This window comes from Manacus candei, unplaced genomic scaffold (assembly GCF_025592945.1).
Source record: "Manacus candei isolate 608988 ecotype Guabito, Panama unplaced genomic scaffold, ASM2559294v1 h1tg000058l, whole genome shotgun sequence".
Taxonomy (NCBI): Eukaryota; Metazoa; Chordata; class Aves; order Passeriformes; family Pipridae; genus Manacus; species Manacus candei.
The window spans coordinates 495,875-523,350 of record NW_026138106.1 but is presented as its reverse complement, the minus strand read 5'-3'; the positions used below and the strand labels follow the sequence as shown (position 1 = coordinate 523,350).

Here is a 27,476-nt window from a genome sequence, read left to right as displayed (position 1 = left end):
AAGGAGGGGAAGAAAAAAAAAAAAGGAGAGAGAGAGAGAGAAAGGCGAAGCCGAGGGAGCGCGGAGGTGCTGCTGGTGCTGGTGCTGGTGGTGGTGGCGGGGGGTGAAGCGGAGCCGCCCAGCCCAGCCCCCGGCCCGGCCCGGGGCGGCAGAGCGCGGCCGGAGCCCGACGGCGCGGGCGACACGGCGGAGCCCCCCCGGCCCCGAGCCCCGGCACCGCCGCCCCCCACCCCCGGCCCGGCCGCCACCCCCTCGCCGCCACCATGAACAAGCTCTACATCGGCAACCTCAACGAGAACGTGACTCCGGCCGACTTGGAGAAAGTCTTCAACGACCACAAGATCTCCTTCAGCGGGCAGTTCCTCGTCAAGTCGGGCTATGCCTTTGTGGACTGCCCCGACGAGCAGTGGGCCATGAAAGCCATCGAAACTTTTTCGGGTGAGCCGCCTTATCTCGCCTTCCTCCCCCCGCCCTCTTCCTCCTCTCCCCCTCCCCGCAGAGCTCGCCTCTCCCCCCCCCTCCCCGCCGTGGCTCCCCCCAAAAATCGGGCGCTCCCCGGTCCCGTCGGGCCCCGCTTTTGGCCCCCTCCAAAAAAAGAGGAAATAACCCCCCAAACCCAAACCGGCGAGCAGCGTGGGGAAAAGGGGGGGGGGGGAGGAAGAGAAAGAGCGGCCCCCGACCCCACGCGCGGCCCCCCCCGCGGGTCCCCTCGCCCTCCCCGCGGGTCGCGGGGGTCCCGTCGCGGCTCGGGAGGGGGGGTCGGGACTTTGGCCATTTTGATTCCGAACTGGGTTTCCTGGGGCATGTGATGTGCGGAGGAGCGCGAAGGTCGCCATGCTGCGAGCAGGGAGAGAGAAAGCTCCCCGGGAAGCGGAGGATTTTTAAAAATATTTGAATTTCGGATATTTCCACACCCCCCCCCTCCCCTCCTTCGCCCCCCCCCGCCCAGGCTCCTCCCGCCGGGCTCTTCCCATCTCCTTCCCCCCCCTCCGAAAAAAAGATTAAAAATCGTTAGAATAACCCGGCAGCGAGGAAACCCACTCCATTTTCCAGGAGAAATCCATTCCTGCCATGGAGTTACGATTTTTGAGCCTTTTAATGGGGGGGGGGGGGCGGCGTGGGGAAGGAAATCTGCTCCGAGGACTTTCTCGTCGGGTTTAAAGAAGGGGGATTTAAACGAAAGAGAAAAATTGGGCTCAGGATGTTATTCCTCGTTTTCTTTCGCTCCGAGCAGGGCGATCTAAGGAATTAAATATTCCTAAGGAACATTGTCCAGGCTCACCACTCCCTCCCACCGCTTCCCACTTGAAGCCAGGCTTACATTTAATAAAACACACTTGTAAAGGAATCGGGAAACGTGTTTGTGCGTAGTTGGTCGTAATTTGGATTAAATTGGGAGCTTTCACGTGACTGCGTGTTATCCAAAGCTTTCTGCCCACTCCACCCAGATTTTCAAAAACAGACACATTTTGTTTTTAGGAAAAGTGGAGCTTCATGGAAAACAGCTAGAGATCGAGCACTCAGTCCCTAAAAAGCAAAGGTAATGCAGCGTTTTAATTTGTTTTTATTATCGTTTTGGGATTTCTGTCGGGGAGGGCGAAAAAAAAAATAATTCACACGATATAATGGAGGCAAAAAAAAAAAAATTATACCTAAACATGTGCATGTAAAATGAAGAGCTGCTGGTGGTGGTTTGGGTTCAGAGACGTCCCCAGCGAGGCGAGAGGCAGTTTTAGGGCTCGATGTTTAATTAATTAATTAATTTAGAAGAAAACTTCCTCTGTTAAGTTTTTTTTATTTAAAAAAAAAAAAAGGTTAAACGATTATCCCCCCCCTTCCCCTCGCTCGCCCAAGGTGATGGATGGATGGCTGGGGCGGTTTGGGTTGGGATTTTCAAACTTGTGGCACTGGAAGAATTTCCCAGCCTCTCTTGGCTCCTGTGCTGTGAAAGGGGTGAAACCTTTTTTGGTTTTTTTGAAGAAGAGAACTGTGAAATTTAAAAAAAAAAAAAAAAAAAAGAGATTTTTTTTTTTTTAATTTAAAAAAAAAAGTGAATTTTGCTGAGGTTGGTTGGGGAGGACTTAAAAGAGAAGAATGAAAACAACATGGGGCTGGGCTCGCCGCGCCGTGCTGGGCAGGGATTTAAAGCCTTGGCGGCGCGGGGAGCTGGCCTGGCTCCCGCCACTTGGGTTTTGGGGTGAGAACTGCCCCTTTTGGGGCTCCCCGTCTACCTGCGGGGCGGCCTCTCCCGGCCCAGCCCAGCCCGGCCCGGCTCTTTGGCCCTTTGTTGTTGCCGGGCGGGACTCGGGGCCCTCCCCGGCCCGGGCTGAGCCTCCGGCGGCCCCCGGGGGTCGGGATGGGGGTTTATCCCAGGAATTCCCCCCATCCCCGTTCCCAGCCCCCCGGAGCCGAGGGCTCCTCATCCCATCCCGACCCGTCCACGCTGGATCAGCCCAAACCCGCGCCACGTGACGGGGCGGCAGCTCCGGTTTGGGGCGCGGGGAGGAGGCGCAGCCCACCCCCCCTTCCCCAAATTCCTGCCCTTCCCCCGAGCCCCCCCGGCCCGAGCCGCCCCCTCCCCATCCCCACAGCCCGTTCTGGGCTCGGCCCCCTCGGCCTCTCTTCCAAACTTGGCACCCCCGCCCCTGCGAGGGGCTGATCCCAAGGGCGACCCCAAATCCGTGGGACCATCCCCGGGCCGATGTTTGATGGGTTTGAGGGTTATTATTTGTTTTTTGGGGGCGCCTCGTGGCCGGGAATCGATTCCTCGTCGCTCCCAATGAATGGGGGGTGTGTTGGGAGGCGAGTCCGCCCTGAAGAGCGACACAAAAACCCAAGGAAAACCCCATATTTTGCTTTTATCCCTCGGTGCCGCCGGAAAAGCGGGAGGTGGTGGGTGGGGGGGAGCGGATTTTTGTCCTCCCGAGAGCACGTGGGGAGAAATTCGCCGAAAACGGGAATATTTCCTCGGGTGCCTCCGGTTCAAAGACGTCCCGGGGCGGGGAAACTTTGCGAGGTTTCGGTGCAATCTTGGATTCTTTTTTTTTTATTTTTCCCTCCTGGAGCTTCCTCAGAAACGCCGTCCTTGAATTCAGCCCGAAAACCCCCTTTTTTGGGGGGTCTGGGGGTTAAAATGACCCCCCCCCCCCCCGTCGGGGGCTGCCCTTAAAGCCGCAGGAGCCGCTTTCGCCTCCCTTCGCCCCGGGGGGGTTTTTGGGGGGTCCGGGGGGGCTCAGGGGGGGGGCTCAGGGGGGTCCCCGCGTCCCTCCGGTCCCACCCTCGGGAGGGGATTTGTGTTTCCCAGCGGCCAAAACGCGACTTTTTGGCAGCTCTGGGTGAACTCGGCAGGTTGGTGGCTCCCGAGGAGTTTTTTGGGGGTAATTCGGGGGATTTTCGCCCCCTCCCGATAAAGGGTTGAGACGTTGCCTTAAAAACGCCTTTTTTGTTTTTGTTTTTTAAATCCTTCTTTTTGGTTTTTTCCTCCCCCCCTCCCCATTTCTGCTCGTTTTCCAGACTGGATTTTCCAGTTTAAAGGCACAGAGAACAGGAAATGGTTAATTAAGGGAGGACAGAATCAGATGGGGTTGGTGGGATCTAAAGCAAACAACCTCCCCCTCCCTCCCCTCCTCAAACCTGACATTAATTTTTTTTTTCCCCCCTTTAAAAATGTGGGAAAACAAGTCAGGAGCAAATGTTGCACTTCCCAGTTAATTTCTATTTAAAAAAAAGCAAACAACAAAAAAAAGTTGGGTTTTTTGTTTGTTTGTTTGTTTTTTTCTTTCTGGTTGAAGGTGTAAAGGGGGATGTGGAGAAAACCTAATTTGGGTGGGTTTAATTAATCAGTGTGTTTAGGAATTAAGTTTTCTAAGGAAATCTTTCCTTTGCCCTCTTTAAAAAAATCTCTCCTGTCCCTAAACCCAGCGTAGAAAAAATAATTAAAAAAAATACTGAACGGGTTAAAATGGCACAAAAAAAAAAAAAAAACGTGTGGCTGCAAAAAGAATAAATTGATTTAGTGGCGTTTAATTACAGTAATTCTTCAAATCACACTCAAAGCTACAGATTATGTTCATGACAAGGGGGGACCGTTTTAGCAAAATACTGTAGAAGTAAAAAAAGATATTGATAAATGCTGAGAAATGTGTGACTTGAGGAACAAACCCGGGTTTTAGGGTTAGTTTGTATCCGTTTGGGACACGCTGTTGCTGCTGGGGAGCTGTTTGTGCTCCGGGTTTGTTGTCAGAAAAACTGGGAGGAACTTTTTTTTTTGAGTTGGAAACCAAAAAGCTTCGAAATCGTTTTGTTTTGTCCTTTGAAAGGTTAAAAAAACCCCAAGAAATCAAAAAAACCAAAAAAACCCCAAAACAACAAAATAAATAAAAAAAAAAAGATTTTTGAAGGGAAAAAGATGATTTGTGGGGGGTTTTTTTGTTTTTTTTTTTTTTTTAAGTTTTGGTTTTGGGGGAGGGGGTTGGAACTGGGAATTCAAGGGGGTCAAAGGAATGAATGAAGGAGGGGAAGGGGGAGGAAGGAGGGGGGGGAAAGGAGTGAATCCATCAAGCAGACATTCCAAATATGAGGAATGTGGAAGTGAGTCGAGCAGGGAGAATGAAACCAGAATGAAACCCGGGGATTTGGGGAGGGGAAAAAAAAAAAAACCCAACAAAAAAGAAAGAATTTGGGCTGAGAAAGACCCAGAGAGTGGGAATTGCAGGGGGGGTTTGAGCAGGGATCCTCCCCCAGCAGCTCGGGGGTTAATATTAATTGTTTTAATTGTCATTAATGTCGTTTAACGCTGTTGGTGACGTTGAGGAGTTGGTGTGGTGCAGAAAAGTGATGGAGGAATTTAAAAGTGGCTTTTTTCCCCCCCCCCGGTTTTTGCTTCAAATCAGTGTTTTCCCAGCGGAAAAACCTCCTTTTTGCCCGGGCAGAACCCTGCAATTAATTGTTCTTAACGAAATACGTTCAGATTTTGGGGGAGGGGGAGGGTGATTTCTTTATTTGTCACTATTAACCCAAAAATGTGCCTTTTTCCCTCGTGGTGCTTGGATTAGCTGGGAAAAGGAACTTTAAAAAAGAAGTGGGAGAGTTCTTTTCCACAGGAGAGAAAAAGTTTTGGGTGTTGGGATAAAATTTGCTTTTAATCAGGTCTAAAAAAATCCCTGTTTTCCCCTTAAAACAAAGTTGGTTTGTGAATTATAATAAGGTTTAAAAAAATAACAACACCCCTGTTTTTAGGGCAGGGCTTGGAAATTGAAATTTTTGGTGAGCAAAAAGGGTCATAAACTCAGAATTCTGATGAGCAAAAAGGGTCATAAACTGAGAATTTTTCGTTGCTTTATTTCCCTGAGCCCCCACTTCCGAGCTGCTCCTGGTTTTACCCCTCTGAGAACTGGAATCCTTTGGAATTCCGTAGGTTTTGATGATTTCCTGTTAAAAAAGTAGAGGGGGGGGGGGAAGAAAAAAAAGTCATTCAATTAGTCATTGGTAATTTGTCAGCAAATTTCATCCACAGAGTTTAAACCTGAGATAATTAAATCGATTTTAGGATCTCTGGGAGAAAGAATAAATTTATCCCTGTACAGCCTGAAGTGAGAAAAATGCCTTTATTTCCCCTTTTTTTCCATGTGGGAAAGATGGCAAATAGGTAGAAAAAGAGCCAAATTTCGCCAAAAACTTTGTAGTTTTGAAGCCACAGGAGGAGGAATTTGATTTTTAAAGGCAGAAAAGGATAAATAATTTAATTTATCGAACCTCAGTGGCAGCTGCAAGGACTGGACCCGCTTCCCCAGTTGAATTTGTTCCGATATTTGCCTTTTTAGGTTAAAAAAAAAGCAAACAGAGACCTGGGGGGAGTTGGGGTTAAAGTTCTCCCTTTGAAAATTGAGACCTGCCAGAATTTAAATAAAAAAAAAATAAAAATAAAATAAAAAGGAGATTTCTGCCCCCTCCAGCTCAAACCCCCCAACTCTGTTAATGTTTTCCAGAGTTTTTGGGAGGGTTTTTATTTTTTTTTTTGGGGGGAGAGTTCAGGCCAAGGTTGGACGAGGGGTTTGCAGCTCCTTTTCCAGCTCTTTTTCCCTGCTGGGATCACCAGTTCCCACCTTTCTGCTGCCCCCTGGGATTGCTGGATTTGGGGACAGAAGGTGCCTCTGATGCAGCAGAAAATGGGGGTTTATTTCTGTTTCTTTTAACTGGTTTCATAGAAGGGTTTTTATGGGGAGAAATGGCAGAATTTGGCAGGTTTTACCTTAAAGCCCAAGGTGGGGGGAAACCCTTCCCAAAAACTGAGCAGGGGAGTCGGAGAAAACAAAGAATCAGGAGCTGGAACCTGGAGATTGCAGGGTTCTGTTGGGGAAAAAAAAGCCTTTTAAAGATGTTTACGGAGACTTTTCTGGTTTGGGGTTTTTTTTGGTTGATTTTTTTTTTTTTGCACCCAAGGGGAGCTTTTGGGTGCAAATCCTCTGGGATTTAGAAACTCAGATGAGGAGTGTGCTCCTAAACCACCCACTCCTGGGCAGTGCTGGCGTGGGGGGGTTTGTGGGTTCCCAGTGGGAGACAGATCCCAAAAAACTGGGGGTGTTGGGAAGGGACTGGGAGGAGAAGGAGTTCCCAAGGTCTGCCCCTTCTCCCTTCCCTGAGTCCTTGTGCACCTGGGAATTCTCATCCTGCCCACCTGGAGACGTGGAAAGGACCTGGGAGGGCTCAGCACTGAGGAGCTGCAGGAGGGGGAACACAATTCCCAGCCAAGTTCAAAAAATCTGGGAAAACGGGTGGGATGGGAGGAGAAGCCCCAGAGAGGGGAGGGGGGTTCTGTCCCGTCCTGCTGCCCCCCGGGGCGGCTTTGGGTGCTCCAGGGACAGGCACAGGGAGGATCTGGGGAGCAATCTGCTCTCCAGGAGGGTTTCTTTCCAGAGGAAAAGCTGTATTTAAGGACGGGAGAAGCCCAGTCCCCTGGGAACGTTATCCCAGCGCCCTCCCAGCCCCTCGGCTCGTTCCCAGGTGGATCCTTCAGGGAACTCAGCTCAGAAACCTTTGCTGGGGTTTGCCCCCAGTTTATCCCGGAGGTTTTGGAGCTGGGGGGCTGCAGGGGGCTTGGCTGGGAGGTTTTCCTTGTCTCTGTGGCAGCTCTGGGGGATGTCCGTGGCTCCGTCCGTGGCTCCGTCCGTGGCTCCGTCCGTGGCTCCGTCTGTGGCTCCGTCCGCGTGTCCGTCCGTCTCCTCTTCCCTGCGTGTTTCCCGGTGGAGCAGGAGATGTTCTCCCAGATCTGTGTCCCTGGGGTGGGAAGGGGCTGGGGGAGCTCTGGGGTTGGCCGGGGTGACCTCGGGAGGTCCTTCCCAGCCCAGGGCAGGTGTCGGGGGCAGAGCAGGAGGTTTCTCTTCCCTCTTCCCTGGGAAGTTCTGGGAAAGGGAATTGGAGATGTTGTTTTAAGCTGGTTTCCTTAAACCCGGTGTGTGTTCCCTGCTTTTGATGGAATGACCCACTGGAGTGGGGTGGGAACCGGTCCCACACTGTTCACATCCAGTGCTGGAGCTGCTCCAGGAGGGGCTGGAAAATCCCCGTGGGTTTGTCTGGAGGTTTATCAGGAAAATGGAGGTTTCACTGGAACCCACTTGGTTTTCTCCTCTGGGCAGTGGATGGGGCTTTCTGGGAAGGGTCTTGGGAGGGTTGGGGTCCTGCAGCCCATTGCTGGATCCTGCCAGCCCTTCCCACAGGGAGCAGTGCCTGCCTCATATCCCCATCCCACAGGGAGCAGTGCCTGTCCCATATCCCCATCCCATAGGGAGCAGTGCCTGTCCCATCTCCCATCCCACAGGAAGCAGTGCCTGCCTCATGTCCCCTTCCTTTGGGGTTTGGCTTTGTTTTGGCAGCCTCTGGAGTGAGCCAAGCTGTGTTTTGGGTGCTGGTTCCTGTTCCAAGGGGCAGCTTTGGGGTACCCGGGTGGTCTGTGTGCGTTGGGAAGTGGTTTTGGGAAACCCTTCCTCATCCCTGGGCTGAGTCCAGTCTGGCTCCAGCTGCCTTTACAGCCCCTGCTTGGGACCTTCCCTAAGGAAACCCATAAAACCTGCGGGGCTGGGAGATGAGGGGTCAGGAGCTGGGAGCTCAGTGGGGAGGGAGCAGGGAACGTCCATGGGGATGGGATGGGAGCAACAGCGGAGTGGGAGCATCCCTCCTGCATTCTCAGCTCCTGGTGTGAGAGAGCAGGAGGGCAGAGGAGCGAGCAGGGGGGCAGAGGAGCGAGCAGGGGGGCAGAGGAGCGAGCAGGAGGGCAGAGGAGCGAGCAGGGGGGCAGAGGAGCGAGCAGGAGGGCAGAGGAGCGAGCAGGGGGGCAGAGGAGCGAGCAGGGGGGCAGAGGAGCGAGCAGGGGGGCAGAGGAGCGAGCAGGGGGGCAGAGGAGCGAGCAGGGGGGCAGAGGAGCGAGCAGGGGGGCAGAGGAGCGAGCAGGGGGGCAGAGGAGCGAGCAGGGGGGCAGAGGAGCGAGCAGGGGGGCAGAGGAGCGAGCAGGGGGGCAGAGGAGCGAGCAGGAGGGCACAGGAGCGAGCAGGAGAGAGCAGGAGAGCATGGGAGTGAATAGGAGTGAGCAGGAGAGCCCAGCCTTCCTCCTGGGGAGGGAAAAAAAATAGGAGAAACTAAACAAAGAGGAAAACTCGGTGGGTCTCGGAGGAGCCCTCGATCCGTCAGGAAATGGGTCATTTATTTTATTGTAACCGACACTCTGAGCCCTGACACGGGCAGGGCTGAAATTTCACACTTTCCCGGCTACTGGAATGGTCTGGTCCGTTGGGAGTTTGGGAAAACACCCCCCAGCCCGTGGGTGTCCCGGCAGAACTCGCTCCATGCGCTGTTTTTCGGGCTGCGGCGCCAGGTGGGGTTTGGGATGCTCCGGACACGCTCCACCTGCCATCGGGCGGGAGCGGCGCCGGAGCTGGCACAGCTCCACGGGCACGGTGGGATCCATCCCGCACGGTCCGGGGGCACGGCCGTGTGTAAACAGCACTTGGGATTCCAGGGAGACGGGCTGGCACAGAAAGGGGGAAGTTTTGACTCCGACCACGAAGGTCCCGCCGCGGTTCCCTTTATTTTTTCCAAGGCTGAGGGAGATCCTGGGGGAGCAGCTTCCCGGATCGGAGCGCGGAGGAGCCGGGGGAACTGTGAGCCAGAGCCAAATCAAAGGGAGCAGCACGGAAAAAACCAACCAAAGAGGCTCCCAGGGCCAGATTTTCACCCCCAGTTGGAGCCGGTTCTTCCCGACTGGGATCGAGGTGTCCAAGCCAAGGCTCCGTTTCCCGACGCGCTGAGCGCTCCTGGAAAACTCCAACTGTCGGGATTCCTGCTGGGTCCTGGAGATTTGGATCTGGCAGCTCACACAGGGGGGTTTCAACTGGTCCTGCTGCCCCAGGGAGGGGGGATGCCAGGGGGGCACAGCCCGGGGGGTCCAGGGCAGTCACTCGTCCCCCACTTTTCCCCTTTGCTGCACCGGGAGTCGTGTTTGGAGCTTGTGACGGGTTTGTCCGACTGTTTGGGGATTTCTGGAGTGCTCAGGGTTGGGAGCTGTGGGTGAGGGGCAGAATGAGGGGCAGGTCGGTGAGGGGGGCACTCAGTGATGCCCGAAATGCTCCGTTCTCCCTTCAGGCTCCACGTTTTCTCTGGAGTTCATCACCTGCAGAGCTCTGGCTTTGCTTCAACTCCCGCACGATCCGAAGGTGTGGGCTCAGAGCTTCTGGCTGTGTTGGTGCAGGGAACTCCCTGCAGTTAAACAACACCTGTGTTGAGGTATCACAGGCTGGGGCAGCACTTACCTGCGAGGGGCTGGGGAACGGGAACGGGCTGGGATGAACTTTGTGGTTCCAGGACTGTCAGTCTCATCCCAATTATTCCGTGGTCATCACTGATCACAGCCAGGCAGACTTGATCACCTGAGTGGGTGGTCATTTGTGTGTATATATATAGATAGATAGATAGATAGATATGTATATATAGATATATATGAGTGTGTATGTTTACTCTGAAGACATTCAGGTGTGTTTTGGGATCTCCTTTTGGGCAGATAAAATCGTCTCCCAGCCGGATCAAAGCAGCACTAAATCACTGCGAGGGAGCCCTGATCCCTCCGAGGGGGAAGAGCCCGTGGCTGCTGCAGGTTCTTACAGGGTTGTTCGGGGTGTAATTTCAGGAGGAGCCAAGAATCTCCCATAAATGTTGTGCTTTCGGGCTGGGATTCCCAAGGATTCCCAAGGATTCCCAAGGATGTGCTGGCGGCACTGGGACCGTCCGTCTGGGGCGAGCGGGGCTGCCTGGCTGCTGCAGTGAGGCATGTGCTGAACTGCAGCCTAAATATACAACTTTATGTGAACTTTATATGGTCCTTGTTTGGTGCTCAGTTACAGCTGAGCCAATAATGCACCACGTCCCCCTGGCATCCTGCAGCCTCCTCTCCTCTCCCGCTCGGGGCTCCGACTTTGATGGGTGACACTTGTGGAGGGAGGGAGGGTGTTCGTGACCCTTTAAAAGCTCTGCCTGGGCTGAAGGGCTTCCCCTGTGTCACTCCTGTGTCACTCCTGTGCACCCCCAACCAGGAGTGTTTGCCTGGTGGAAGTTTCGTGTTTGGTTTCCTCCGATGCTTCGGGAGCTCCTTCGGGAGCTCCTTTCTCTGCCCTCCGTCTGTGCCAGGAAAACTTGGCACTGGGAGGGTCCAGGGAAGGCACAGGGGAGGGAGGGAGGGCACGGCTGAGGGGAATTCCCTGAGGATGGAAAAAAATCGGGATATTCGGGCAGCTTTGGGCTGGATTTCCCTAATGCCGAGCTGAGTTTATTTGGGGTGTGTTGGGGTTGGTTTTCCTGTTCCCCAGGTCAGAGCAGTGGTGGCTTTAAATGCCTTTGCTTCATCCCCACTGGTCGCTGGCAGTGGAGTAGAAAAGCCCCATTTTGGCTGTTTTGCAGCTCCTTCCCTGTCCCACCCGAGCCTCAGCCTTTTTCTTCTCTCATTCCTGCCCCCTTTGCTGAAAAGCCCGACCCCAAACTAACAAAGGGGCTTTTGGGAGACTTTGCACCTCCTTTGCTGCTGGCCCAGCTGCTGTGGGGTGAAGGGGGTTTGACCCCCTCCCAAAGCTGAGCAGAAGCTGAAGGAGGAGCTGTGGGTGTCCTTGGCCAGGCTGTCCAAGGGGGGTTCATTGGCATCTTCCCTCCTGCCCCCCAGGGGTGATTTTTGTGGGCTCAGCGGGAGAAACTTGAATTTCTCGTTTTTCCGTGAAAACGCTCAGTTGGAAGAGTTTTGGAAGAGTTTTGCTTTGCCCTCGTCTCCTCCTGGAGGGGAAATGAAGGAGAGAACAAGTTTGGCTTCCACCAGATTTGGTGGAAGAAGAACTTGGTTTTGCTGTTTAAAATCTGTGCTGGTGTCGCCTGTGACACCAAACCCGCTGCCAGTCTGTGCCCACTCCAGGGGTGGAAAGGGATTTGGGATCCTGGCTGGGATCTGGGCTGGGATTGGTGCCTGAAGCGATGGGGACAAGCATCCTGCTCCCAGCCTGAGCTGCTGGGGGGTCTGATCCCCACCCTGCCACCTCCCCAGCCCCACGGGGAGGACTGGCAGCGGCACCACGGGTTCTAACTTGAGCTTTGGGAAAAGGGTCTCCACCCTGGAATTAAGTTCAGAAGGAGCATAATCAGTGTTGTAACTTCTGGGTTCTCCCTTTATGAGTCTGCTTTTGATGCGGGAGGGTTTGTCTGCCTGTAATCACTGCACTGGTTCAACCTGATCTGGCTCAAAACAGACTTGGTGCCGCTGGTCCTTGTGCATCCCCCTCCTCCTCCTCCTCCTCCCAGCACAGACCTCCCTCAGGAGAACCCTCCAAAGCCACAACCAGTTTTGTTTCCTGTTCCTTGTGCTGGCACCTTGTGCGTGGGAAGCTGTCTGGGGACTTTATCCTGGCAGCTTCCCTTGGATTTAACGATTCCCCCTGAATTTCCCTGCTCCGAGTGCTCCAAACCCACGGGGTTTGTGAGGGACCCCACTGCCCAGGGGGCTGGAAATACAGAATAAAGAGGAGCCTCTGCCCGCTTTCTGCCTGCAGAATCACATGAAATATCTCTGAGTGACACCTGCCAGTCACCCTGATAGTGGTGGTTAATTATTGGGAAATCAGGGCGCTGTAGGACCCACCCAAAGGCGTGTGCTGACGGGGGCTGGGGCTCCACCAGCTCTCTGGGAGCTGCCTGAAGCTCCACTGGCAAAGCCTGGACTTGTCTCAAAGCCACCAGAGCTGCTGGAAACCAGTTAGAAACGTGCCCTGGGCACTGGGGGAGGGTGGAGGTGCCCCCATGGCAGAGAGAAGGGGGTTCGGGGTTCAGGGGTGGCACCTCGTCCCCCTCACCCTGAGGAAGGAGCAGGGGTCTGGGGGGTGGCTGGAGTCGTCCTCTAGGCAAGGGGAGGAGAAAGGTTGTTTGGGAGGTTTCTGGGAGGTTTCTGGGAGGTTTCTGGGAGGTTTCTGGGAGGTTTCTGTGAGATTTCTGTGAGGTTTCTGTGAGGTTTCTGTGAGGTTTCTGTGAGATTCCTGTGAGGTTTCTGGGAGATTTCTGGGAGATTTCTGTGAGATTTCTGTGAGGTTTCTGTGAGGTTTCTGGGAGAATCGTTTGAAGCACCGAGGTGTTGGCTTCTCTCGGGTTGGCACTTTGGGTGGATGTTGTGTGTGCTCCGTGCTGGCTCCATCTCCTCGGGATCAGTGGGGAAAACCAGGAATGGAAAGGGCACAGCAGTTTAAAGGAAGGAGGGAATGTGAGGCAGAACATTTTCCTGGCTTTGAGCATCAGCCTGACCCTTCCCTCTGCCCCTGGGGTGCAGCAGCTCCTCTGAAAGCAGCACTGAGTTCCCCAGGGCTTTCCAGGGGATGTTCACGGGCAAGTCCTTCTTGTGAGTCCTGCACAAACCCTCCTGAGTTCTCAGAGGTGCTGCTCAGAAATGATGCTCAGAGGTGCTGCTCAGTGTGCAGAGCAGTTCTGAGAACGAGCTAATGGGGAGAAACCAATTAGCCAGATTGATTAGCCCCTGATCAGGTTCTGGTTGCCGAGCTGATGGATGGGAAGGATCAATCAGGTCCTGCTGCTTTGCCAGGGACGCCCCAGCCCGGGGGAGCTGCTCTGTCTGAGCCCCCCAGGGATGGGGCTTCTCCAAAATCCCGTGGCCACTTCGCCCCTGTGTCCCTCCAACTGCAAGAATCCCGAGTCTTTGTTGGCTTGTTGCCCTCAGGAGGGGCCTCCTGGCTCCTTTCTCCCCAGACATGAGCCCCTTTCCCCGCTCTCCTTTCTGCTGCTGCTGCTGCTTTAATCTCATCATTACACACATTTGCATATTCTTTTCTCAGCCTCCTCTTCCCTTCCTTCCACGCCCAACCCTCTCTCCCTCTCTCCCATCAGCCACCCTGCAGCTCTGCCTTTGCTGTCACAGGGGCACTGGGACCCTCCAGACCCCCCCAGTGACCCCCCCCCACCGGTGCCGTGGCCGTGGAGCTGTTTCTTTGGGAAGCTTTGGGATACCGTGGAATTCCCGGGATGGTTTGGATCGGGAGGGACCTCAAAGCTCATCTCGTCCCACCTCACACCTTCCACCAGCCCGGGCTGCTCCAAGGCTCCTGTTTGTCCTTGGACAATCCCAGGGATGGGAGCACGGGGTGTTTCCAGCAGGTCTCTGGGGATGGAAGGAAGGAGTTTGGCAGCTCAGAGTAACCCAGGATGCTTTTCCAGGAGCTCGTGGCGCTGGTGACGTTGAGCTCTGGTGCCAAAAGGTGTTTTGGAGGCAGGAAGATGATTTTCTGGGAGACCTTTGCTCTTCCTTTATGGGAGATAAGGAAAAGTCGTGGTTTAACTGGTGTTTCCTGAGCTGGCTCCATTTTCAGGACAAGAAAAAAGGGATGATCCTCTCTTTTTTCCCGTTCCATCCCTCCCGGATCCTTCTCAACTGTGGCATATTTGGGGGCTTTTTGGTGTTTTTTTTTTTTTTTCATTTTTTTCTTGCTCCCTGGGACCTGCCCCCCATGTCACAGCCCGGTTTTTAGCCCAAATTACCTCAATCAGCAGCTTCAGGGGTGAAAACAGGGGTACCAGAGGGATGTGGGGCTGAGGTGGTCGGACTGGTGATGGGGAGCATGGCCAGGAGAAGGCAGAAAATCCAGTGCTCTTAAAATGCCCTTAATTTAGGGCTCAGCCCCTGACCTGCAGAAAATTTAAGGCCAGGTCTGCATTTTTTAACTTATGTTTAAACTGAATATTCCTGGTGCTCGTCCTTGAGGTGTTAAAGCTCGAGACAAGACAGCTCCAAACCTCAGAGCTCTGCTTTCGAGCCCTTTGCAGGCTCAGGGGAAGACTCTTCCACAGCTTCTCCCCATTCCCTCATGGAGGTTTTTCTTCCAGACCACAAAGGCTCTGGAAGTTCAGCCTGGAGCTCGTGAGGAGCTGAGCCAGGAGCTCTGGATTCAGGGGGGAAAAAAATCAGATATTTAAGTATTTCTCTCTGCTTTGGTGTGACTCAAACTTTGGTAACCAGGAGGTAATTTGAGGAGGGAATTCGGATCCTTGCTCGAGCATCGTCTGGTGGATTTGGAATGTGGAGGGTGTTTTTCCTGCCTTGATGTTGTGTGAGTGTTTCCAGCAAGGACCTTGTTGGGAATTCTGTGTGTTGGGGGGTTTAACAGCACAAAAGTGATGGCAGGGGGGGGAAGCCAAGGGATGTGTTGGCTCAGAGGGCAAGGAAAAGGTGGCAAGTCATGGATGAAGTGGCAGAGCAGATCCTGTCCGAGTGGGGATCCCGTCCTGGGATCTGGTGACATCCCAGCAGGCACCTCCTCCCTTGTGCTGTTGTTTCCTTGTCAGTGAGGGGAGTTCAGGGATAATATTCCCACCAGCAAATGGAAAGCCTATGAAATTATGAGGGAAAAGCAAGTAATTCCCTGCTACAAGTTTCCTCCGAGTCCCCCTGGCAACGTTTGTGTCTTAGCAACCGCCTTTTCCCATTTAAAAATGTTTGAAACATTAAAAAACAACAACAAAACAACAACAACAAGGCATTAAGCACAGGATTAAGTGCTTTTCCTGAATCAAAGCCTAACTAGATAAATGAAATGCTGTTAATTGAATCAGGGATGCTCTGTGTTTCCAGCCCCCCAATTTGCATCCCATTTGCATGTGATTGCAGAGCCATCCTTGATGCTCAGTGGGGGAAGGTCCCCCCCTCCCCCTGTCCCTGGTTTTGGGTTGGGGGATGAGTTTGGGGAGAGCCCAGGGCTTGGCTCTGCTTGGTCCCTCAGCACCTCGGTGCCTTTGGTCACCTCTGAAACGTGGAGAGGGTGGAGAAGGTCCAGGAGGGGTTGGATAAATGGGAAATGCCAGAGCCAACATCCCACGGGCTGTGCTGGGGGGGTGAGGCTCTGGAGCTGTTCCTGACGCCCCAGTGCAGAGCCACGGGGGGCAGAGGAGCAGCAGCTCCCCCTGGGATTCTTTCCCTGTCAGGCATTCCCTAAATCAGCTCCTGGCTGAAGAAAAATCCAGTTATCCCAGTAAAACAGGGGCTGGTGTGGGAAGAGGAAGGCAACCTGCAGGGCTACCTGCTGGGACAGCCACCCACGGGGATTGGGCTCCTGGGGTCAGTTGGGGGTTGTTGTTGCTCCCTAAATATGGGCCTTGTGGAGCCCCGTGTGTGGGGAGTGCAGGGGGGGTGGATATTCCCTGTGGATCACAGGGAATTTTGTCTGGGGCTGAAAGCTCCAAAGGCAATAGTTGGGGTGAGCTGAGCACCCCAAACCCTCCACCCTGATCCTCCTCCACCCTGGTCCTCCTCTACCCTGATCCTCCTCCCCCCTGATCCTTCTCCACCCTGATCCTCCTCCCCCCTGATCCTTCTCCACCCTGATCCTCCTCCACCCTGATCCTTCCAGCTGCCTCTGTGATGCCGGTGCTGGTGATGCTCCGGGTCAAATCCCACAGGGAAAACAACCCCAATCCCTCAGGGATCCCCTGCCTGCTCCCTGAGGTACATCCACAGGGTGTGATGGAGAGGCACAGGTTTTATCCTGACCCTGCCAGTGGCATCCAGCTCCTCTCTCCAGATTTCCAGGCTGGGCAGAGCAGCTCCTGCCTCGGCCGGGATGTGCGGCCAAAGCTTTGTTGGGAAGAGACGATGGGAATTCCCCTGGAGCTCCTCACCGGAGCCAGGGATGTGGGATGGATGAGGGTGGGTGAGGGTGGGCTCTGTCCCCACGAAGTGTCACCCCAGGAATGCCCCGTGGGGCTGGAGCAGAGGGAAGGGAACCCTCCTGTGGGTTCGGGATGTGCCGGTGCCGCTTTTCCGTCGGCTCCGGCTCCCGGCGGCCGATCCCGGCCTCCCGCTGGATCCCGGCCAGGCTCCTGCTCCTGGCGGGCTGGTGCCCCTTTCTTGGGTCCCTGCCACCACCACCGCCGTGCCAGGCCACTCCAGGGAATTACCAGCGGATTCTTAATTAAGTGGGAGGCTCCGGCCACCCTCTGGAGGGCGATCCCTGCGGATGCGCCCAGGGCCGAGGGAAGGGGGATCCCGAGGGCTGAATCCTGGCTTGGATGTCTCCCAGAGGGACTGAAAAATCAAAATCTGAACCAAAACGAGCCCCCAGACCCGATTTGGGGTGTTCCTGGTGGTTCTGCCTCCCTGGTGATCGGGGTTTCCGTGGAGGTTCCTGTTTGTTGGTCCTGATGTGAGGAGGGTGCTCAGCTCCAGGGATGAGGGCTGGGAGGGCTCTGGGAGCCTCAGGGACATTCCAGCTGCTCCAGGGCTGTCAGACACCAGCAGTGGGAATTCCCTGAACCCACAAACCTCTCCTTTGCTGTCTCTTCCCGTTGCACCTCGGTGTCTCCCTTCTGGAAAGGGGGCTCTTCCTCATCCTCCCTGGGTTTGATCCACATGGCACCAACAGGCACATCCTCGAGGGAGGGGAATCTCCGCAGTTCCCGGGATCTGCAGGATCCTTGGCTGCTCTCCTGGGTTCTCCCTGTTGCTCCAAGTCACTTCACTCTGTCTCTCTTGGCTTTCCCCACAGTGAGGTTTAACCCGGGGGTGTGTGGAGCTCTTTGAAGAGCTGGCTGGAGGGAAACCCGAGGAAAGCCTTGGATGGAGCACATCCTGCTGCTCCCAGAGCTCGGGGATAACGAGGGACTGACCCGAGGGCTCGTCCGTGTGCGGCTCCATGAATGGGAACTGTTGCAGCCTCCTGTTCTCCGGGTGCAGCGGGATGGGGGGGTTTTCCCCCTCAGAGAGCCCAGTCCAGGGCCAGGGAGGGTTTATGGAGTTCCAGGAGATTCCAAAGGTCTCATTTTGCCTCCCGGTCCTGCAGGAGATCCACTCGGGGCCGCTGGGTGTGCGGGCAGGTTTTCCAGGCTGAGGGATGGAGGCAGTGGGGTGTTGAAGGGCTGTTGAAGGGCTGTTATCCCAAACAGCACCGTCAGTGCGGAGCAGGAGGACGGTGACCCCGGGATCCATCCCCGGGACACACAGTTCCTCTCCCTGTATGTTCCTCCAGCTCTTCACCCTCCCCTTTCCTCCCCCTTTGGTGTTTTTACTCAAAGAGTCGCCGGCACGTGCAGGAACTGCCCACACTGGCAATGGGCAAACAGGCAGTTTGTGCACCCGGGTCGATCCGTCCGTTCTGGCTCATCCCGGGGATCTGGGAGGCTCCTGCCTTTGGTGTGAGGTGAGCGGCACCCAGCAGAGCAGCACCCAGCAGAGCTCCCACCTTCTCCCACGAGCTGGGGCTGCCCCGGAGCCGCTGCCCGTGGGAAGGGCTGCCCGTGGGAAGGGCTGCCCGTGGGAAGGGCTGCCCGTGGGAAGGGCACGGGCCCAGCCCTGGCTGGCAGCCGAGGTCGGGCGAGCGGAGTTCAGCGGGAGGGAGGAGCTCCCGCCGTTGGCACCTCGTGAATAGAAACCCCGGGAATAAAAACCCCGGGAATGGCCGTGGCACGGAGTTATTTACTCGGGGAGCGGCGTTCCAAGGCGGCAGGACCCGCTCCTGGCAGAGCAGAGAGCGGAGTTCATTTATTCATGACTTCCTCTGTCATTCCCACCACGGCCGCTCCGGTGGAGCCGGATCCCAGCTCCGGATCCCACCCTCTGTGGGGCAACTCCAGAGCTCCCCAAAGGGTCCTGGACGTGGCCCCGATCCCGTCCTCCCCGTGGCACGATGGGCGCCGCTGGAGCTGGGTGGGGAGCGTTGTCTCATCCCGGGATTCCGGGGGATCCTGCCCCCTCTGCTCCGCTCACCTCGCCGTGCCGACGACAGACCCGGCTCTCCCTCCGCGGGGATTTAACATCCATCAGCCACGGAGGAGGCAAAGAATCCCGGTGGAGTGGCCGTGATGGGAGGAATTCTGGTTAATTAACATATTAGTGACAGCGCCGAGGCCCCGGCGAGGCACCCCCCCCGGACCCAGGTGATGCTCTTCCCACACCCATTCCTCTCGGAAAGGGAATTCCGCCGCTTCCCTTAATTAATTTGGTTTTTCGGGGGGGGGGGGGGGGAGCTGCCACCAGCAGAACCGGGGAGGGGGGGATTGGCGAGGCCGTAAATGGCTCTTTTCTCTCCATGGCCCGTTGGATTCCGGTCACGTCCGTGCCGAGCACGTGCGCTGCCCAGGCAGATGCTCCCAGCAATCCGGAGAAGTTTCCGTGGCAGGGGTGGGCGGTGGGGAGACCTCCGGGGCTTCCTCTGTCACTTCCAATCCCTTTGACCCTCCCTGGGCTCCGACATTCCTCGCATTCTGAATTTCTTAATCTCTCTCTCTCTCTGGTGGGGTTTGGGATGGGGATTAGCCTGGAAAGGAGGGATCTGGTTTCAGAGCCTCCTATTCCCCCTTTCCTTCCTGCAGTTCCCTCCCCCCAGCCCCGGACATGCTGGGATTTGGAGGGCTGGGTTGGTTTCTTTTTCCTCATCCACCTGGTTTGCATCTGTAGCAACGACAAAATTGGTGTTTCAGAGCCTCCCCTGTGGCTGAGCTGGAAAATCTCATTTATTTTTTTTTGAGCTTTGTTTTGAATTTTAGAGGGGAGAACCCCCCCAAATCCAGCCCTTCCCTCCCTCTGGTCTGAACCTTCAGGAAATCTTCGTTGTCTTGGGGAAATGTCACTTCTGGTTTTGTTGGAAACCAACTGGCCAGGCCTTTTTTGGGGTTTTGATGTGTGAGGGGGTGCTGGAGGCAGCTGCTTTCACCTCAGAGGGTGAGGGGGATGAGGAGGAATCCTTATCCTAAATCACAGGGGTGGCTTTGGGCCGTTCCATGCTGGATGATTTCTCCTCATGGACAGGCGAGCTGAAGTTGTGTGATTAGAAAATAATGACCCAGAACCTCATTTTATCCCTTTTCTTTGGATTATTTCCCGTGTTTGTTCACCCTTTGGATTCAAAACTGGGTCTGTGTTGGGGTCTGGGGGTGTTTACCCCACATGGAGCTGCCTGCCATGGCTGTGACATTTATCTTCCTTTCCTTTAGGCATCTGAAAAACCAGGAGTTTTGGCTATTCCCCCAAAAAAGAAAAGAGGCCAGGGAGGGGTAGCAGCCACCCCTGGGGGGCTGGCACTGTTGGCAGCACAAAGCTGCACCTGTGGGCACCTAAAGGAGGGATTTTGGGGGGAATTTGGGGTGTCCAGCGGCACGGCGGGCGCGGGTGCCATGGGATGATCCCACGGGATGGTCCCACGGGATGATCCCAGGGCTGCTCTCAGCTGTCTCCAGCAGCTGCTCCGAGGAGGGTCAGGGGGGAAACGACACCCCCGGGGCAAACCTGGCACCGGGATTATAAAAAGAGTTTCTATTTTGGGAAAAGGGAGGTTGGGAAGAGCCGAAAATGTGAGTGGAGGAGCAACTCGAGCCCATCCCAGGGGAAGGAGCCGGGTTGTCCATGCCCTGGTTCCCCTCGGAGCCCATCCAGCCCCTCAGCCGGGTTTTGGGATGTGGGAGGGATGCTCCCGTTATCCCAGGGCTCATCCCTCTGCTGAGGGAAGGCACAGCTCCCTGTTTGCTTTCTAATCTTTCTGTTCAATCTGGGAACAGCCTCTGCCTTTCCAGCCACTGGGGCTCTTCCCAGTGCCAAAGGTTTGGGGGGGGATAGTTGGGAATTTTCTCCTGGGAGAACCTCCAGCACAAACCCATCCCCGGCCGGGCTGGGTGTGACCAGCCCGGAGCCACCAGAACCCCTGGGAACGCAGGGAGACACAAAGCTCGGTCAGATCCACCAGGATGGACACACTTGGGCCCCTAAACCCGCTTTTTAATCACTTCTCCTTCGTTCCAGGAGCCGGAAAATCCAAATCCGGAACATCCCCCCCCAGCTGCGATGGGAGGTAAGAGGGGCGAGCGGGCAGGACCGGATCAGATTTAGGGCCTAATTCCCCCCCTCCAGGTTTCTGTACTTGGGATTAAAGTCAGTGTTCCCTTTCCTTTGTCATTAATTGGGTCTAATTATAGAAGCCCGTTGCTTGTTTCTCTCCCATTACAGGAGTAAAACCGAGGGATAGAAGCGACGTAAGCGACACCACCAAAAATCCCCATTAATACCCGGGTTTTATGATTTATCTATTGTACAGGGAACAAAATGGATCCTTTCTTCCCGCTGCCTGCTGGGACTTTTCCCTGACTCTCTTTTCCCCCCCCGCTGGCTCCGAGGCCCCTTGGTCCAGCATCCCGGGGCAGGCAGGAGCTTCCCTCATCTAATTGCTTGTGAAATCTTAATGACCAGACAGCTGCCTCGTGGGGATGGGCTGCGTCCCCCTGATCAGCCCTGACAATCCCGGGGTAAAGCGGGTTTGTTTTCCCCCCTCTGCCCCCCGCAGGTTCTGGATGGTTTGCTGGCCCAGTACGGCACCGTGGAGAACTGCGAGCAAGGTGAGGCTGCAGCAGGAAAAGCTGAGTTTGGGGGGTTAATTTTTTACCCCGGATCTTTTTCTTTTTTTTTTGGGGGGGAGGGAGAGGATGGACACGTGGTTTTCCCTTTGTCAGCAGGCTGAGGATGTCAAGAGGTCTCAGCCTGGTGGCTGAGGCATTTTTTTGTGTGTGTGTTCCCTGTTTTCCCAAAGATGAGTCTGTGGGGTGGGTTTGGGGGCAGCACAAGTGGCTGTTCCCGCACCGGGCGCTGGGTCAGCGCCATTCCCGGCGCTCTGGGAAGGTGCCGGATGCTCTCCCGAGGCACTGGGGGCTCTCTGGCTCTTCTCAGCAGATTTTATCTCAGCCTCTGCTGCTGAGCACTCCAGGGAAGAGGTTTAATGTCGCCCCCGGGATGTTTAATGGGAATAGAGTTACCACAACCCGCTTGGAAACGGAAAGGGGGGCTCGGAGGAGCTCCTGGGATTGTCCCCAGGGCTCCAGAGAGGGCTGGGGTGGAGTTGGTTTGGTGGCTTTGCCACAGAGCACAGGGGTGGGTCAGCACCCTCTGAACAGCCAGGAGGGTCTGCAGTGCCCAGGGTGGGTCTGAGCCTCTGGATGCAACAGCCAGGAGGGTCTGCAGTGCCCAGGGTGGGTCTGAGCCTCTGGATACAACAACCAGGAGGGTCCGCAGTGCCCAGGGTGGGTCTGAGCCTCGGGATACAACAGCCAGGAGGGTCTGCGGTGCCCAGGGTGGGTCTGAGCCTCGGGATACAACAGCCAGGAGGGTCTGCGGTGCCCAGGGTGGGTCTGAGCCTCGGGATACAACAGCCAGGAGGGTCTGCGGTGCCCAGGGTGGGTCAGCATCCTCTGAACAACCAGGAGGGTCTGCAGTGCCCAGGGTGGGTCTGAGCCTCGGGATACAACAGCCAGGAGGGTCTGCGGTGCCCAGGGTGGGTCTGAGCCTCGGGATACAACAGCCAGGAGGGTCTGCGGTGCCCAGGGTGGGTCTGAGCCTCGGGATACAACAGCCAGGAGGGTCTGCGGTGCCCAGGGTGGGTCAGCATCCTCTGAACAACCAGGAGGGTCTGCAGTGCCCAGGGTGGGTCTGAGCCTCGGGATGCTCCTCTCCCCCCAGGGAAAAAACTGTTGGCAAATCCCCCCGAGGGGATTTATCCAAGCAGGGGCTCGTCTGAGGGGTCTCTGGGCTTTTTTGGGAGGGCTCTGGTCCTTGGCTTTGTGCTGCCTCTGCAGCCCCTGCCCCTCTCGCCCGCAGTGAACACGGACAGTGAGACCGCCGTGGTCAACGTCACCTACGCCAACCGGGAGCAGACCAGGCAGTGAGTGCCCCCATCCCTCGGGAATTCTGCCCTCCCTGCCACAGCTCTGCCCCCTTCCCTGCTTGCAGAAAACCGGACTTCCCGTGCTGTGAGCCAGGTTACCCCCAGAGTCCTAAATTCTGGCTGAAAATGATTTGCCATCTTAGCGGACCCCCCTGTGCTCTGGTTTATTTTCCTTCAGATGGATTTCCAAGTTTTCGGGCTTCTCTTGGAGGTCCAGAGTGTAAAACTGTAACTTTTTGCTCGAGCAAAAGCGGAGATTTCCTTGGGCTTCTGTGATTTCAGGAGTTGTGTCCCCAGAAAAGGCAGTGATGAGACCAAACATCAGATCAGAGACCTGGCAGCACACGTGTTCTCTCTGTCAAAGGGAGGCTCGCATCTCCCTTCCCTGCTTTTTCCTCCCCCAGGGATGCACGGGCTTCATCCAGTGTCTTTCCCTGGTTCCTTCATGCCCTGCAGGGAAAAATCTCAGTTCAGCAAGTTTTAGGGGTTTTTTTGTTGTTGTTGGGTTTTGGTTTTTTTTTCCGGTTAATTTGGGGTGTTTTTTGCAAGAGTTGTGAGTCCCCGACCGCGCTGTGGAGCCGGGGAGGTTTCCCGGAGTTGCGGGAGAGCCGTGACCAAACCAACCCCCGGCCTTGCTCTTGCTGCCAGCCCCATCTACCGACAGCTTTCGGCCCCTGCACCCCCGAATTCCTGCCGGGAGAGGGATGCGAGGCACCGGGCAAGACCCACAACGTGCAGGGGACGCGGGAATCGCTCCTGGCACAGCCCTGTTCTTGCCTCCTTCACCTGGGGGGGTTTCCCTCGGGATATTTGGGCTCATCCAAAGTCCCTCTGGGTGCCAGGTCCTCCCAGCACTGAGGGTATTCCCGGTGTTCCCGCACCAGGGAAGGTTTGGTTTGGGGTTGAGCTCATCCTGGGAGGGACCTGCAGCCCAGGAGGGACCCACACCCCACCCCTTCCTCCCTTGCCAGGGCCATCATGAAGCTGAACGGGCACCAGCTGGAGAACCACGCGCTCAAGGTCTCCTACATCCCGGACGAGCAGTCGGTGCCGGGGCCGGAGAACGGGCGCCGGGGGGGCTTTGGGGCCCGAGGGGCCCCCCGACAGGGCTCCCCCGTCTCCGCGGGGGCCCCGGTGAAGCAGCAGCCCGTGGACATCCCCCTGCGGCTGCTGGTGCCCACCCAGTACGTGGGGGCCATCATCGGCAAGGAAGGGGCCACCATCAGGAACATCACCAAGCAGACGCAGTCCAAGTGAGTCCCCTCTCCCACCCGTGCTGCTCTCACAGGGATTGAGATGCTGGTTTGGGTTTTTTTTTGGGGAAATGGGTTGTTCGGGGCCCAGGGCTGTGTGTCCAGGAGCCACCTCCCTGCTCCCTGCCCCAGCCAGGCTCTCTGGCTGTTCTCCCCTCGGAATCTCCCTCTGCCAGGGCTGGGATGGGGCCCAGCCAGGCTCGTTTAATGGGATTTGTTGAGCTCTCCCCCTGTGCTCGAGGGTTTGGCCCCTGAGCTCGTGTTGGCCACGGCTCTGGTCCCCCAAGGAAGGCCTTATCTGGGATGTGGGGTGATGGACAGCCCACCCCGTCCCCAGGCACGTGTCTGTTCACCCCTTAATCGCTCCTGTGGCTTGAAATAAATAGATGCTGGTGCCTTATTTGGAGTGGGGGGATTGGAGCCTCTGAGCTCTGCACCCACGGGGGATGTCGAGCCAGGATTTGCCCCTCCTGCCTTCCCTGGGTGCAGATGTAACCCCAGAGCGGGGTGTGAGCCCCGGGCTCGCAGGGGGAGCGGAGCAGCCGGTGCTCCTGGCCTCGGGAAGCCGCGGAGCCGCTTCCCAGCTCCCACCCCGCCCTCCCAGGATCGACGTGCACCGGAAAGAAAACGCGGGGGCCGCAGAGAAAGCCATCAGCATCCACTCCACCCCCGAGGGCTGCTCTGCTGCCTGCAAGATGATCCTGGAGATCATGCAGAAGGAGGCGAAGGACACCAAGACGTAAGGATTTCCCACGGGTGTCCCACCCGGGGCCCTTCCCTGGGCTCTGTGCTGCTCCCACAGGGGCAGGAGCTTTGTCCTGGGGGACTCCAGGCAGTGGGATTCCAGCTTCCCTCATCCCTCTGCACCAAACAAACCCCTCCTCCTCTGGCTGCCCTGGTCCTTCACGTTGGGTTTTCCCCCCCGTTCCTCTCCCAAGGGCTGATGAAGTGCCTCTGAAAATCCTGGCCCACAACAACTTCGTGGGGCGCCTGATCGGCAAAGAGGGGCGGAACCTGAAGAAGGTGGAGCAGGACACGGAGACCAAAATCACCATCTCATCGTAAGGCTCCTGTTCCCTTGGGGGGGGAACCAGGGTAGAACTTCCACAGCCTGGGGCAGGATGGGGAGGACGAGGAGGAGGCGGGGGATGAGTGGGCAGAGATGCTTTAGTGCCCAGAGCTCTCTGGAAAAACCTCGGTGTTATATTTTCTGTATTCCCCTCCCCATCCCTCCGGTGTCCCCTCTGGTGTCCCCTCTCCATCCCTTCAGTGTCCCCTCTGGTGTCCCCTCTGGTGTCCCCTCTCCATCCCTTCAGTGTCCCCTCTGGTGTCCCCTCTCCATCCCTTCAGTGTCCCCTCTCCATCCCTTCAGTGTCTCCTCCCACCCCTTCAGGGCTGTAGAGCTCAGCCCAGGACTGGAGTTTTACTCTTAAATCCCGTTTTTGGGGAAGGCAGAGTGGCCTTCCCAGTGCAAACGGCGATGCTGGGCCCTGCTCTGAGCGTGGCAGTGGCTCCCCCTGTCCCCAGCACCTTGGTGGGACCCCTTGGAAGGGCTGGAGGTCCTGATGGAGCAGGGTCTGGGTGCTGACACTCCTTCCCACCAGCTTGCAGGACCTGACCCTGTACAACCCCGAGAGGACCATCACGGTGAAGGGCTCCATCGAGAACTGCTGCAAGGCAGAGCAGGAGATCATGAAGAAAGTGAGGGAAGCCTACGAGAACGACGTGGCTGCCATGAGTGTGAGTGGGCTCCCTCCTCCCCCGGCCGCCAGGAGCCCTCTGGGCTGATGCCCTGACAAAAGCAACGCCCTCTTCTCTCCTCAGTTACAGTCCCACCTCATCCCCGGCCTTAACCTGGCTGCTGTCGGCCTCTTCCCTGCCTCCTCCAACGCGGTGCCTCCACCTCCCAGCAGCGTCTCGGGGGCCGCCCCGTACAGCTCCTTCATGGTAGGTGATCCCTGGGCAGCTCCAGCCGCTCCTGCTTCCAGCTCGGGGCTGGCTCCCGCATGGAGCAGAGCTGGGGGATGGCCAGCGAGCCTTCAGCACTCCCTGCTGCCGCAGCTCGGGGCTGTCTCCCACATGGAGCAGAGCCGGGGGATGGCCAGCGAGCCTTCAGCACTCCCTGCTGCCGCAGCTCCGGCGTGGGAGCGGGCTCCGGGCCCTTCATCCCTTGAGAAGGCGCTTGGCCCCCACGGGGTCTGCTGGTGGCTCAGCCAGCCCTGCACCCTTGGGAGTGCTGTGGGTGTCACTGGGGCTCAAAGGGTGACACTGAGCCCTGGGTGGTGACCCTGAGCCCCGGGTGGTGACACCGAGCCCTGGGTGGTGACACCGAGCCCCGGGTGGTGACACTGAGCCCTCCCTGCCATCCCTGCAGCCCCCGGAGCAGGAGACAGTGCACGTGTTCATCCCCGCCCAGGCGGTCGGGGCCATCATCGGCAAGAAGGGCCAGCACATCAAGCAGCTCTCCCGGTTCGCAAGTGCCTCCATCAAGGTAGGGCTGCCCTGGGGGGGACCTGCCCTCCGCCACCACCTCCCCAAGAGAGGGAGCGTTTCTCCCCGGAAACCCACCCAAAACCCCTCGGCGGGGCCGGGGCGGGCGCTGCGATGTCACCCCGTGTCTGTCCCTCCCCAGATCGCCCCTCCGGAGACGCCGGACTCCAAAGTGCGCATGGTCGTCATCACGGGCCCTCCGGAAGCCCAGTTCAAGGTTCTCCCCGTGCTGCCAACGCCCCGGGGGATCTGGGGGGTCCCTCTGTGCCGCCCCGGGCAGCTGGGAAGGGAGGAGCAGGGTGGTGACCCCGATGTCGAGCCCCCCCGGTGTGCAGCCGGGTAAACCCGGGATCAGCTCTCCCGGGGGCTGAGCTGGCTGGAAGCTCCAAGGAACTGGGATTCTGTGGGATCCCAGCCCGGGTCCCGGGGATGGAGCTCGCTGAGCTGGGGGGGACAGGCAGGGGTGGGACATTTTTGGGTGGTGCCTGACTCGGTGCTCCACCCCTTCCCCAGGCACAGGGCAGGATTTACGGGAAGCTGAAGGAGGAGAACTTCTTCGGGCCGAAGGAGGAGGTGAAGCTGGAGACGCACATCCGCGTGCCCGCCTCGGCCGCGGGAAGGGTCATCGGCAAAGGCGGCAAGACCGTGAGCTGGGCTGGGGCACGGGATTCCTGGGGGCATGGCTGGGATCTCACGGAAGGGCTCATCCCTTTTCTTTTACCCCTTCCCCGCAGGTCAACGAGCTGCAGAACCTGACGGCAGCCGAGGTGGTGGTGCCGCGGGACCAGACCCCTGACGAGAACGAGCAGGTCATCGTGAAGATCATCGGGCACTTCTACGCCAGCCAGGTACGGCCCCAGAGCCCCGGGCACGGCCCCAGAGCCCCAGAGAGGCTGAGGGAGCTGGGGGGGCTCAACCTGGAGAAGAGGAGGCTCAGGGGAGACCTCCTCACTCTCTGCAACTCCCTGACAGGAGGGGGGAGCCGGGGGGGGTTGGTCTCTTTTCCCATCAGCAAGACAAGAGGGCTGGGTCTTCAGCTGTGCCAGGGGAGGGTTAGGTTGGACATTGGGAAGAATTTCTTTGCAGAGAGGGTGCTCAGCCATTGGAATGGGCTGCCCAGGGTGGATTCTCCATCCCTGGAGGTGTTTAAGGACAGACTGGATGTGGCATCAGTGCCATGGGCTGGGAACCACGGCGGGGTTGGATCAGGGGTTGGACTGGGTGATCTGGGAGGTCCCTTCCAGCCCGGCTGACCCTGTGACTGCCACGGTTGTCGTTCCCAGATGGCCCAGCGCAAGATCCGGGACATCCTGGCGCAGGTGAAGCAGCAGCACCAGAAGGGCCAGAGCGGGCAGACGCAGGCGCGCAGGAAATAGGAGCGGCGGGAGCGGCAGGAGCGGGGCCGGGGCTGAGAGTGGCTGGAATCAGTTACCGAGCACAGACAGGACCTTTTCACTAATCGGGCAGCGCTAAAGGCAGTTGGACTGATTGATTGATTGATTGATTGATTGGCTTCCAAGGC

General features: G+C 56.9%; 1 protein-coding gene across 3 annotated transcripts; it reads left to right on the top strand.

Annotated features, from left to right (window-relative positions):
* IGF2BP1 (insulin like growth factor 2 mRNA binding protein 1) lies at nucleotides 1-27,330 on the top strand. 3 transcript variants are annotated; one of them, XM_051803619.1, is made up of 15 exons: nucleotides 1-438; nucleotides 1,480-1,540; nucleotides 20,303-20,351; nucleotides 20,841-20,892; nucleotides 22,145-22,208; nucleotides 23,183-23,464; nucleotides 24,069-24,203; nucleotides 24,403-24,525; nucleotides 25,069-25,204; nucleotides 25,289-25,411; nucleotides 25,839-25,955; nucleotides 26,097-26,171; nucleotides 26,468-26,599; nucleotides 26,689-26,802; nucleotides 27,238-27,330. In XM_051803619.1, the coding sequence occupies exons 1-15, from the start codon at nucleotides 264-266 to the stop codon at nucleotides 27,328-27,330; spliced, it is 1,731 nt and encodes a 576-aa protein (XP_051659579.1). In that variant the 5' UTR covers nucleotides 1-263. The 3 variants fall into 3 exon arrangements, with proteins under 3 accessions (XP_051659579.1, XP_051659578.1, XP_051659580.1); XM_051803618.1 differs by having other exon boundaries at nucleotides 264-438; nucleotides 25,818-25,955; XM_051803620.1 differs by lacking the exons at nucleotides 23,183-23,464; nucleotides 24,069-24,203 and having other exon boundaries at nucleotides 264-438; nucleotides 25,818-25,955.
* Nucleotides 27,331-27,476: the final 146 nt, after the last annotated feature.